The 13,314-nt window shown below is 38.9% G+C and overlaps 1 protein-coding gene across 1 annotated transcript; it reads left to right on the top strand.

Moving 5' to 3' along the window:
• Positions 1 to 12,075: 12,075 nt before the first annotated feature.
• Positions 12,076 to 12,918, top strand: LOC149670769 (uncharacterized). The gene is made up of 4 exons (XM_089840466.1): positions 12,076 to 12,295; positions 12,352 to 12,636; positions 12,696 to 12,824; positions 12,885 to 12,918. The coding sequence occupies exons 1-4, from the start codon at positions 12,243 to 12,245 to the stop codon at positions 12,916 to 12,918; spliced, it is 501 nt and encodes a 166-aa protein (XP_089696592.1). The 5' UTR covers positions 12,076 to 12,242.
• The last annotated feature ends 396 nt before the right edge of the window (positions 12,919 to 13,314 follow it).

The following is a 13,314-nucleotide window of genomic DNA, read 5'->3' as shown; positions in this document are numbered from 1 at the left end:
TATCTACAGTAGAAACAGAGTTACGAGCCTGCAAAGTATAGTCTAATGCATTTTCTATGGAGGGGTTTGTTTGTTCACGTATTGCTTAATTACTTGACCCTGTTCTTTCGATTAAAAATAATAACATATCTTTAGTGTAGCGGTTATCGCATCCGCCTCACTCCCGGAAGGCCACAGGTTCGAAACCGCAAAGTTTTTTTTTATAATTATCCGAACATTTGTGTCAAGGTCACATTATTTACATCCCCGTATCTCTGGTAGAACCAGAGTTACCAGCCTCCAGAATTTAGTCTAATGTATTTCCTATGGAGGGGTTTGTTTGTTTATGATTAGCTTAATTACTCGACTACTGTTTGTCGTAGCCCTAATTCTTAGTATGGCTAGATGGGGGACAAATTGGTCTATAACATACTCAAAGGACATCCCCGTATCTGCAGTAGAAACAGAGTTACGAGCCTGCAAAGTTTATTTTCAAAAATCAAAAGTAACCTTCTAACAATAAGTGAGACAAAAAATAAGTTGACGACGATATTGAGGTAGCCTCAAGTTTAAAGTATCCTTGTATGGGGAGCAAAGAGTACTATAACATATCCAAAGGAGATCCCAGTATCTCTTGTAGAACAAGAGTTATGAGCCTCCAAAGTTTAGTGCAAAAATCATAAGTAACATAATAAAAATAAGTGAGACGATACCAAAGTTGACGAACATTTTGCTTAATATCTCGGCCCCTGTTTGTCGTAGCTAAATGTTTTTAGTATGGTTAGATGGGGGACAATTTGGACTATAACATATCCTAAGGACATCCTCGTATCTCCAGTAGAAACAGAGTTACGAGCCTGCAAAGTATAGTCTAATGCATTTTCTATGGAGGGGTTTGTTTGTTCACGTATTGCTTAATTACTTGACCCTGTTCTTTCGATTAAAAATAATAACATATCTTTAGTGTAGCGGTTATCGCATCCGCCTCACTCCCGGAAGGCCACAGGTTCGAAACCGCGAAGTTTTTTTTTTGCTTGGAACATGCAAAGACCTTTATAATTATCCGAAAATTTGTGTCAAGGTCACATTATTTACATCCCCGTATCTCTGGTAGAACCAGAGTTACGAGCCTCCAGAATTTAGTCTAATGTATTTCCTATGGAGGGGTTTGTTTGTTTACGATTAGCTTAATTACTCGACTACTGTTTGTCGTAGCTCAATGTTTTTAGTATGGTTAGATGGGGGACAAATTGGAATATAACATACTCAAAGGACATCGCCGTATCTACAGTAGAAACAGAGTTACGAGCCTGCAAAGTATAGTCTAATGCATTTTCTATGGTGGGGTTTGTTTGTTCACGTATTGCTTAATTACTTGACCCTGTTCTTTCGATTAAAAATAATAACATATCTTTAGTGTAGCGGTTATCGCATCCGCCTCACTCCCGGAAGGCCACAGGTTCGAAACCGCGAAGTTTTTTTTTATAATTATCCGAACATTTGTGTCAAGGTCACATTATTTACATCCCCGTATCTCTGGTAGAACCAGAGTTACCAGCCTCCAGAATTTAGTCTAATGTATTTCCTATGGAGGGGTTTGTTTGTTTACGATTAGCTTAATTACTCGACTACTGTTTGTCGTAGCTCAATGTTTTTAGTATGGTTAGATGGGGGACAAATTGGACTATAACATACTCAAAGGACATCCCCGTATCTCCAGTAGAAACAGAGTTACGAGCCTGCAAAGTATAGTCTAATGCATTTTCTATGGAGGGGATTGTTTTTTCACGTATTGCTTACTTACTTGACCCTGTTCTTTCGATTAAAAATAATAACATATCTTTAGTGTAGCGGTTATCGCATCCGCCTCACTCCCGGAAGGCCACAGGTTCGAAACCGCGAAGTTTTTTTTTTTTGCTTGGAACATGCAAAGACCTTTATAATTATCCGAAAATTTGTGTCAAGGTCACATTTTTTACATCCCCGTATCTCTGGTAGAACCAGAGTTACGAGCCTCCAGAATTTAGTCTAATGTATTTCCTATGGAGGGGTTTGTTTGTTTACGATTAGCTTAATTACTCGACTACTGTTTGTCGTAGCTCAATGTTTTTAGTATGGTTAGATGGGGGACAAATTGGAATATAACATACTCAAAGGACATCGCCGTATCTACAGTAGAAACAGAGTTACGAGCCTGCAAAGTATAGTCTAATGCATTTTCTATGGAGGGGTTTGTTTGTTCACGTATTGCTTAATTACTTGACCCTGTTCTTTCGATTAAAAATAATAACATATCTTTAGTGTAGCGGTTATCGCATCCGCCTCACTCCCGGAAGGCCACAGGTTCGAAACCGCGAAGTTTTTTTTTATAATTATCCGAACATTTGTGTCAAGGTCACATTATTTACATCCCCGTATCTCTGGTAGAACCAGAGTTACCAGCCTCCAGAATTTAGTCTAATGTATTTCCTATGGAGGGGTTTGTTTGTTTACGATTAGCTTAATTACTCGACTACTGTTTGTCGTAGCTCAATGTTTTTAGTATGGTTAGATGGGGGACAATTGGACTATAACATACTCAAAGGACATCCCCGTATCTACAGTAGAAACAGAGTTACGAGCCTGCAAAGTATAGTCTAATGCATTTTCTATGGTGGGGTTTGTTTGTTCACGTATTGCTTAATTACTTGACCCTGTTCTTTCGATTAAAAATAATAACACATCTTTAGTGTAGCGGTTATCGCATCCGCCTCACTCCCGGAAGGCCACAGGTTCGAAACCGCGAAGTTTTTTTTTATAATTATCCGAACATTTGTGTCAAGGTCACATTATTTACATCCCCGTATCTCTGGTAGAACCAGAGTTACGAGCCTCCAGAATTTAGTCTAATGGATTTCCTATGGAGGGGTTTGTTTGTTTACGATTAGCTTTATTACTCGACTACTGTTTGTCGTAGCTCAATGTTTTTAGTATGGTTAGATGGGGGACAAATTGGACTATAACATACTCAAAGGACATCCCCGTATCTACAGTAGAAACAGAGTTACGAGCCTGCAAAGTATAGTCTAATGCATTTTCTATGGTGGGGTTTGTTTGTTCACGTATTGCTTAATTACTTGACCCTGTTCTTTCGATTAAAAATAATAACACATCTTTAGTGTAGCGGTTATCGCATCCGCCTCACTCCCGGAAGGCCACAGGTTCGAAACCGCGAAGTTTTTTTTTATAATTATCCGAACATTTGTGTCAAGGTCACATTATTTACATCCCCGTATCTCTGGTAGAACCAGAGTTACGAGCCTCCAGAATTTAGTCTAATGGATTTCCTATGGAGGGGTTTGTTTGTTTACGATTAGCTTAATTACTCGACTACTGTATGTCGTAGCTCAATGTTTTTAGTATGGTTAGATGGGGGACAAATTGGACTATAACATACTCAAAGGACATCCCCGTATCTACAGTAGAAACAGAGTTACGAGCCTGCAAAGTATAGTCTAATGCATTTTCTAAGGTGGGGTTTGTTTGTTCACGTATTGCTTAATTACTTGACCCTGTTCTTTCGATTAAAAATAATAACATATCTTTAGTGTAGCGGTTATCGCATCCGCCTCACTCCCGGAAGGCCACAGGTTCGAAACCGCGAAGTTTTTTTTTATAATTATCCGAACATTTGTGTCAAGGTCACATTATTTACATCCCCGTATCTCTGGTAGAACCAGAGTTACGAGCCTCCAGAATTTAGTCTAATGGATTTCCTATGGAGGGGTTTGTTTGTTTACGATTAGCTTAATTACTCGACTACTGTTTGTCGTAGCTCAATGTTTTTAGTATGGTTAGATGGGGGACAAATTGGACTATAACATACTCAAAGGACATCCCCGTATCTCCAGTAGAAACAGAGTTACGAGCCTGCAAAGTATAGTCTAATGCATTTTCTATGGAGGGGATTGTTTTTTCACGTATTGCTTACTTACTTGACCCTGTTCTTTCGATTAAAAATAATAACATATCTTTAGTGTAGCGGTTATCGCATCCGCCTCACTCCCGGAAGGCCACAGGTTCGAAACCGCGAAGTTTTTTTTTGCTTGGAACATGCAAAGACCTTTATAATTATCCGAAAATTTGTGTCAAGGTCACATTATTTACATCCCCGTATCTCTGGTAGAACCAGAGTTACGAGCCTCCAGAATTTAGTCTAATGTATTTCCTATGGAGGGGTTTGTTTGTTTACGATTAGCTTAATTACTCGACTACTGTTTGTCGTAGCTCAATGTTTTTAGTATGGTTAGATGGGGGACAAATTGGAATATAACATACTCAAAGGACATCGCCGTATCTACAATAGAAACAGAGTTACGAGCCTGCAAAGTATAGTCTAATGCATTTTCTATGGAGGGGTTTGTTTGTTCACGTATTGCTTAATTACTTGACCCTGTTAGAGAGTATGCAGCCAGTATGGCATACAAGATGGCGGCCACTGTTAAGGCGGGGGAGCCTAGTTTCTACGTTTTCTCTCATTTTTGGGGAGGAATACCTGTCAATCTTTGATTGATTTTGTATGCTTAAAGGATTTTTGGTAGGAGTAAATTTATAAAGACCATAATATAATGTAAAAAGTTATTTTCTTTAAAAGTTCTAATATTAAAGATAAGTTCTCAATTTGTAGGCTTATAAATGAAGACCATAATGTAAAGTGAAAAAAATGAAGACCATAATATAAAGTGAAAAGTTATTTATTTTCTTTAAAAGTATAGGTTTTAATATTAAAGATACATTTTCAATTTTCATTTTAAAATGCATTTGATTTATTCTAAAATAATTTCGTCTATCTTCGTAAGGAAGAAGATAAATTTTAATATTATTTTTAAATCTTACGCAAGGCATCAAGTCGTTCTTTGATATACAAAGCGTTAAGTTGTTTTCTAGCGTAGAGTTCTAGGACTAGTCTTTCGAGATCTTTAGTTTTAACTTTAAAGGTATGATAAAGTTCTTCAGTGTTTTCCATGGGTTTTTCTGGTGTTTTTTCCTCGGTCTTGATTTCGTTATTTATATTTTTGGTGTATGTTTCTGTTTCGTCAAAACTGAAGGGTATATTTTTTGTTAGCCCACCTCTAATAAAGTTGCATTTGGGGAAATGTTTTAAATGTTCTTCGTAAGGATTATCATCGGGTTTCCATGCTAATAAAATACCGTCGCACTCGAAGCACTGTGCTAGATCGTCGGTATGTAAGGAATAAAACCCCGCTCTGCTTAAAGTTTTTATATAGTTTCCGTCTTGAGGCCAGGAGTAAAAAGTACGATATCTCTGCAGCTCCGAGTTCATGATGAGGAATGAAAATGATTATGGGAATATCCAACTTATACATCTGCCAAACATTCCCCCCCCCCTTTTTTTACCTCCCCTCTCACATTCCAAGCACTACCCCCCCCCACATTCCTTAATATATGAAATAAAAGAAAACAATATTAAAAAGGCGACACATTTTTTTTTTAAAGATACAAAAGAAATTACAAAGAGTATTTTTTTATAAGTTATTCTTTACGGACGCGTTTCAACATGTTTGTAACAATGATGTCATTTTTCAAACCATCTCGTCCAAAACGCTTCATGAATGATTCGTGGCTCTTTCTTTTTGTTCTTTGTATTATATAGGCAATACAGTATAGTCCGCATGTCGAACCTGACAAGTTTTGAAGTCTTCTTTTGTTAAACGACCATTTTCTAGAATTTCTTTTAACAAATTCTTTAATCGAAGGGAGAAAGTTCCCTAAAGCCAGTGAGTCAAAATAATAACCACGTCGGTTGCCATCAAAGTAAACACTGACCCAGTGAGATCCGTCATTATAGTGATTGTCTAAATTTATTATAAGGGACGAAGGAAACTTGTCAATTTTTTCGGGTAATAAATCACTCGGATAAACCCCCATGAAATGTGGCGTGAATCTTAGAAATCGTGTTATCTGTTCGGCATTCATTTTATCTCTTAACAAACGATTGACACGTTTCTATTTTTATCTATTTGTAACAAAGCCTGGAATTCGGATAGTACGATGCAGCTTAGTGTAGTGGGCGTGGGTTTTTCAAATCCCAATTCTAATCTTAACTGTCCCTGCTTCGTAGGACTCCAATGATCGGAATGACTCGCGCTACAGTCAGGTGTCAGGTCTAAACAGTATATGGCGTAGCCCGAGGCAAAGTCATCCATAGAGATATTGTTCCCCTTGTCGTTGTAGTGACTGTTTGACCCCGAAAATAAAGTGTAATAGCTTCGGACAAATTGCTTTTTACTGTAGTGTGGTTTTAAGGCTTTGGAGGGGTATTGTTCAGAATTGATGAATGCTGCTAGATGATTGACATTCCAATGTCCAAAGTCAAAGGGGTTACTATCCAAGGTTCCATTGTATGAGGTGTGTTTTACAATAGCGATTGTAACCCGCGAAGGCTGGGTACCTAGGTAGATGTTTCCGATTGATGTGTTTAAGATATTTGGCGCAATTGTGAATATTTTAGTTTCCGTTCTAGTGTAACTATATTGGGCTGCTTTAATGCTTAAAGCTTGTTCGTGAGCAAATAGAATTTTAGGAGCTAATTGAAGCTTTAAGACGTATAATACGGCTTCAACGATTACGGGTTTATAACCATTGCCTGACGCGTTAAGTTTACCCATAAGACAAAAACTAGCTTTGCTTCTATGTAATTTTAATTTCATAGAAACGCCGTTTATCAGGTATCGGGGGATATTAAACATATCTACGTAAAGGCTGGAATACATTTCAATTTCCTCGGATAATGCTGCGAGTTTCTGGCGTTTAACAAAACCCATATTTGCTGTAAGCGAATCCATGCTTCCGCCTGTATCCTTGTAAAACAAGGAGGCACCCAAATGGGATTCTTTAGCTGCCGGACCGTAGGATGTCAGGGCCGAAAGCAAAGCAGTGTACGCGTAGTTACTAGCAGCGGGTGTTGTTGCGCAATCGCCCAACTCCAAATCGACACGCTCAAATTGACTATGCTGAAAATTATTTACGGGTCCAACTTCGTCAGTGGCTGTTAAAGCAGTTCCATCTTCATTTACAATTTTAGTTCTGGTGTACAGCATTGTTAAGGCTGTGTCCACGTATTCGCCACCACTAGATGTTACTTCAAATTCAATAGGTTGGTCGCCTTTCAAAGATGTCAAAGGTTGATAAGGAACCCATTTGGAATTTTCGATGGCTGTTTGAAGAGGAGGGGGAGCGAAAATATCGAAACCCGTGCTGCAAGCTTCAGTCATTTTTAGGGAGAGAAAATATCGCGAACCGTTTTGAATGAAAGTTTACGTTTATCTGATTTAAATTTGTTTGTGTTGTTTTGTTTTATAGATTTCTTTCTCTTTGGTGTTTTTTTCTTTTTAGCTAGTCTTTTCTTTGCAACCCCTCTACCGTATTGTTGTTGCACATCATCCAAAGTTTCGGTAAACCTTCTTTTAGCCGAAGTTTTCAGATCCTTTCCAGAGGCGACGTCGCTTATGATATTTGAAGAGGTGCCCAGAAACTGTTTACCAAGGAACTTTGCCCCTTTAATTAAGAAAGGGGATACGTATCTTCCGAAAGATTTCAAGAACGAACCAATACCTTCCCCGTTTTGGCCATAACCGTGTTGTCCTTGTTTCCCGACATAAAAAGTTAGACCTGATCCTGACTGCGCCTGTTGGGTATAATAATCCGTGTAAACACATCTTTTGTTATCTAACGCGTTGGACTTGCGCATCTTAAATGAACTTTACAGTGCAACAGTCCAAACTGAAATAAAGCCGGTTCACCCATGTGGTCCTTTATATGGATGCCAACCTCGTTAATATAATGTTTTGACAGAGGGACGTAATGGGGTGAGACAAAAGTAAGGCACACGGTATCCCCGTGTTTCTTGTCTTCGATGGGTATAATACGTAAGAGGCAGTGTTGCCAATGTTCAAAATGTCAATTTCCCGCCTGACGAGCCAAAACTTCCCGCCGACGGTCATTATTTCCCGCAACCCCTTTTAGAGCAAAATTGACGTAAGTTTTACGTTTTCAGCCGCACTACAATTTAAGTAAGCATTGTGAAGGTGTTGCCTGAGAAGCGCTAAATACTAAACTATAAGAAAGGTTGCATTTGGGGGACCAAAACTGTGAAGGAAGCATTTCTGGTCGTTGGTAAAAATCGGATGCGCCAAGCCAAAAGATTAAAATATTACCAAATGTTTAAAAAAATATGATCAAAACCCCACGGTCATTGAAATTCCCGCCAAATCGATTGATTTATCAACAAACTACCTTTTTCCCGCCAAAGCCAAAATACCATCGAAAAATCCCGCAAAACGGGAAATTTCCCGCACATTGGCAACACTGTTTGTACCCCAAAATTGCAGCTAATGATTCGTGTGTTTTGAAGATAATTTTCGTATCTCCAGTGTCATCGGTTTTTAGTTTTACATGCCCCGTCGTATCATTAATATGAAATAAAGAAGTGGTTTTTTCGCATACTTTGGAAGTATTGATAGTTTCCACAATGTGGTTAAGTGATTTGTAATGGCCGGCCGGTATATTATGTAGATGGTATCTTTCGTATCTGGTCCGTTTACCATCTTTTCGTTCAACCCTGTGGGTAACGTCACATTCCTTGGGGTTTTTAGAGCTACTTTCTTCCTTTAAATCTTCAAGTGTTTTTCTCTTACTCGTCTTATCCGTTTTGTATATAACATTGTAGAAACTGCTTGTATATATTACTTCTACTAAAGAAATTTCCCATTGTCCTTGTAAATTAATAGGATCGGGTAGTTTAGTGATGTAACTACCCATAGTGTTATTAGGGTAGACATCCATACTAGCGTCGCTGGGTAGAGTTAAATAGAATTCAGATTTTCTCGACATTGTCGGCTGTTACCCACGAGTTCTGCGATTTAGGTAGACCGATAAACGATACAAAATATTCTAATTTCCCTTTACGTTTGCGTTTCTTGAGTATAGTGTCTATCTTAAACAGTTTGGGCTCCACTGTTCGAATGAGCTGATCAGAGTAAAACAACCCGGTTATATGCTTGTCATCCAAATCTTTCAAACGATATAATACGGGTTTTCTGAAGTTCAAAATAGAGGAAATTACAAATACTTCAGTCGAAAAATTTGGCTCATAACCTTTAGAAAATGCTGGTTTAAGTTTGCTTATTCTTACGTAATCTCCGACACGAAATTTGACGTCTTTTTTAGTAGGCTTATTACTCATTTCCGGTTTGTAAATGTTTTTGTACACTTCCAGAACGTTAGAGGGGGAAACATTGTCGGGTGACATTTTTATTACGGAATGATAAGAGGCATTGTAGCCTTTAACTATGTCTGTCAAATGATCTATATATCTATGAGAATTGAAATGAGTCAACATTTTGAATATTCGATGTTTCAAAGTTTTAATTAAACGTTCTACAAATGGACAGTGGAATTTTTCTGACGTCATAGAACCGTATTTGATTTTATTTTTCTTGAGAAGTTTTTGCGTCTGTGAGTTGATAAATTCTTTACCTAAATCTGACCAGATGGCTTTAGGTTTGCTTTGTTCGATGATAACCTCGAGAGCTTGCGTAGCCTCGGTCGCGTGTTTTCTTTTCATGGGTACTACAAAAGCTTTTCGGGAGAAGCAGTCGACGCCCACCATCAGGTATCTGTAGTCATCATTGTATTTAGCTAGCGACCCCAGATCAGCCAGATCTACTTCTACTCTATCCGAGATGTTAAAGACGGGGATTTTACGCCTTTTGAATTTATTTAGCGCTGTTTTATGCAGTGTGTAAACGTCCGTGGTTTCTAGAAAGGCTTTGACATCGTTTCTCGAAATACCATGAGATTTGACAGCCTTGTACAATGGGTTTAAACCAGTGAACCCTGACCGGTGTTTGGTGTTGAGATAAGTATTCTTTAAAGTTTCTACTTTTTGGAGGTGCGATAAACCTCCCATAATGTATTCTTGGCTTTAAAAGGTTGTTTCTTCGAAATTAAAGGGCTCGTTTTATTGTCAAAAGTTAATCTCTTCTTCGCTCTTATATACGTTCGGGGTCGAAGCCGATTCTTCAGCGGTACAGAACTGGGCGATGTCTTGGTTGAAGGGGGCGGTGCTAATGGAGGCGTTGATTTGCTTTTTGGCGCTAGAAAGTTTTGCACAAAGGGTTGAAATTCTGTCCACCCCGTCGGTGGATTACCTACGAGTGAAGGGGCTACTCCGTACTTATTGAAGAAGGTAGGTTGTATAGTAAAATAAACTAGCTGGACTATATCGGAATCTGGGATCTTAAGGTCGTTCACGAAAAGAACCCCCGAGTCATCCCAAAGTATACTAGGAGCGTTACTTGTCAAATGATCAAATATTTTCTTCGCCACTCCTCTATATTTCAGGGGAAACATATTAATCCAGCTGTCTTGTTTATTCGATGGGCGGGGTTTCGAGATGTTCTGGTAGCGTTTCATGGCTTCTTCATAAAAAATCCATTTGGTTCTTTCGTCTAAAGATTGATTTGAGATAATCGTGCTCATCTCCTTACCCAACTCCGATAACACTGTATTGTTTTTTGAAATCTCATTATTTGATGTTATTAATTGATGTGGTGGGCTATGACTTTGTTCAGGTTGTTGTTCAAGGGGGACTAATGTCATTTTATTAGCGTAAACTAGTGTTTTATTCATTTTGAGAATAAGCCGCCTAAAAGGCTCGAAATTATTGGAAAAAGGACACTAAAGAAACCGCTTCCTGTTTGTTTAGATAATATGGTCCTTTTGGCTTTCCAATGAGTATTTTTGCAAGCAATTTTACGAATATGTTTCTTGTGCTTACACAATTTATTATATACGTCGGGTTTCAGATTGACAGCTCCTTGTAAGGCGTTGTGACAACACTCGCTGATTGAATCAATAATTTCTCGATTAGAGTTTTTAAGAATAGCTAATCTTTGAGGTTTTTTTAATTGCCCCAAAGCGGCTATTAAATTGATGTTTTTAGCGGCTAAACTTTTCTTTTTAATACCCGATGTTTTCTTGACCTTTCTCGGTGGTGACATCGTAAAGAATGATTAAATTTTAGTAATGTCGTTTAATTATATCGTTTTCTTCTTGGGAGTATAGATGACTATTTGTTCTCCCGGTAAAATATTTGTTCTAAACCTTAAATCGGAATGACATTTCTGGGTTAAATCGCAAAGTAAATACCCGTAAGGTTTTTCTGTCGCATCCAGATAACATTCTACAATAAATTTAGAGTTGTTGGGCGCCAATTGTTTAGAGAGAGCCACTAATTGCATAAGATCTCTCACAGTTTTCATAAGAATCATGTAATGCGCGTTTAAAGAGGCTGTTCTCAAGTTTTTTTCAAATATGTTTTGTAAAAGGGTGATGACGAATAATTTCCTATGGTGAGATTGCTTAGTAAATATTTCTGATAAAATATTATTTTTATTTTCTAACATGAGATCGTCTAAGACGATTAGTATTGTTTTAGAGCCATCGTATATAGTAACGTCGGGTAAACCTTGACGCATTATTACGCCCATTTCTTTCAATTTATCGTAGCAAGGCTGATATATACTATAATGCCAAACAACTAAATCGACTTTAGGTTCAAACATTTTGTCCTTATTTTCAATTATTCGTTTGCATAAAACTGTCTTACCTGATCCCGAAGGACCGAAAATAATCAAATTTCCAGGTGTAGTGAACGGTATCATAGCTAATACTCGAATGAAACTTATTTGTAACTATCATTCGTACTTAAACGTATTCAATTAATACGCGAACGCGCGCAAACCCCGGGTCGCGAACCCCAAACGCGGGGGGTAGGGGGGGCCCAAACGACACGCGGGGGGAGGGGGGAAGCGCGGCGCTGGTAGGCCATCGTGAACGCGTAGAAATAATTTTGAAAAGTAGGGCCATCATGCTGCCTTTCACTATAGGGGCGAAGCTTTTAACATGGACTGTCACTATTTGAGATGGTAAATACGGTTAAACTAAAGACCCTTGTACGGTCAATCGAAGAAACGCTAAAGGGGTTTCTCTAAATGTCCCCCCAAAAAAAAAAAAAATCGCCTGAAATACATTTTTAGTCCAATGGCAAGGTTTCGTATAATTTTGCCCGCGAAAATTTTCTACCCTTGTACGTACTAAATACCTCGAAGTCATTTGTTTGCTCTCGAACACGCCTTGACCCTAGTAAAAAGTATAAAATGAAGAGGTTGAGACCTCAAAGTTATCATTCTCTCTGAACCATGAACCACCACCACCACAGCCAACACGGAGCGATGGACCTTTCCGCAACATGGTAAGAAATACTTTTATTAAAACTTAGGAAAAGACTTAGAAAATCTTTCTCTATAGCTACGTCCATGGGGTTGATACCCCGTATTCCCCCGTCGAGTTTTCCGACTCCTCCCGCTCTGGAACCCCCGAGTCCCTGGAGCTAGCCCCCTCGCCACCACCTCCAAGACCACTCTGCGTGGTAGGGCCAAGGCCCCGTAATCCATCGCCGCCACCGAGCCCACCACCACCATGCACCCCCTCCCCCGAACCTCAACTAGAATATCTACCACTCCCGGCCATATACTATCCGTGGCTAGCTATGCCCCGGCCGGGAGTGGATGACTTAAACATCAACGGGGACTTGTAAGTGAACCTTTTGTTTTACGTTACACTACGGTATTATAATTTTTATTTATTTGCAGCTTGGTATATGAAATAACAACCTACCTGGCGGGACTAGCGGAGGTCGTGGCGGATGACGACTTTATGCACGACCTGCTTAATCAAGTAAGGCAGGTCGTGTATAATAACTGCGTTTTTATACCCCACGAGTAAGTTTTCATGCATTATTTAATGATTCGTTTATCTAAATTTTAATTTTTCTTTTTTAGCCTCCTGGCCCTCAACTGTCGCGGGTTCCGGTGAGTTAATTTTTTTTATTATTTGCTGTTATCCAATACTTTATTTATTAACCCTTCTCTCTCTCTCTCCCAACAGAGTGACGCAGGAGCTCGCCCAGTTGTCGTTGTACCGCCGGGTACGTTTCCTCGAAGTCCCCGCAGGCCACGCACGAGTGTACGAGAACCGGGACGACGTGATGTTCGAGGGGGTCCGTACACTCGTGCGAAACCTCTCAATCGATTGAGGTGGGGGAGGGGGGAGGAAGTAAAAAAAAAAAAATTGTTGTAAATATTTTAAATAAAATAAATTGTTTTTGCCTTATTTACTTCGTTTTATTTAAAATAAGTTCCTATCAAAAAATCGACAAGTTTTTCCTACACTTTAGTTATATCTACTTTTATATTTCTTAGGCTTAAAATT

The sequence above is a fragment of the Phalangium opilio genome, unplaced genomic scaffold (assembly GCF_054372755.1).
Source record: "Phalangium opilio isolate 3A_F unplaced genomic scaffold, DU_Popi_V2 ptg000054l_1, whole genome shotgun sequence".
NCBI lineage: Eukaryota > Metazoa > Arthropoda > Arachnida > Opiliones > Phalangiidae > Phalangium > Phalangium opilio.
Note: the sequence above shows the minus strand (reverse complement) of the source record. Positions and strands in the feature narration are given on the sequence as shown.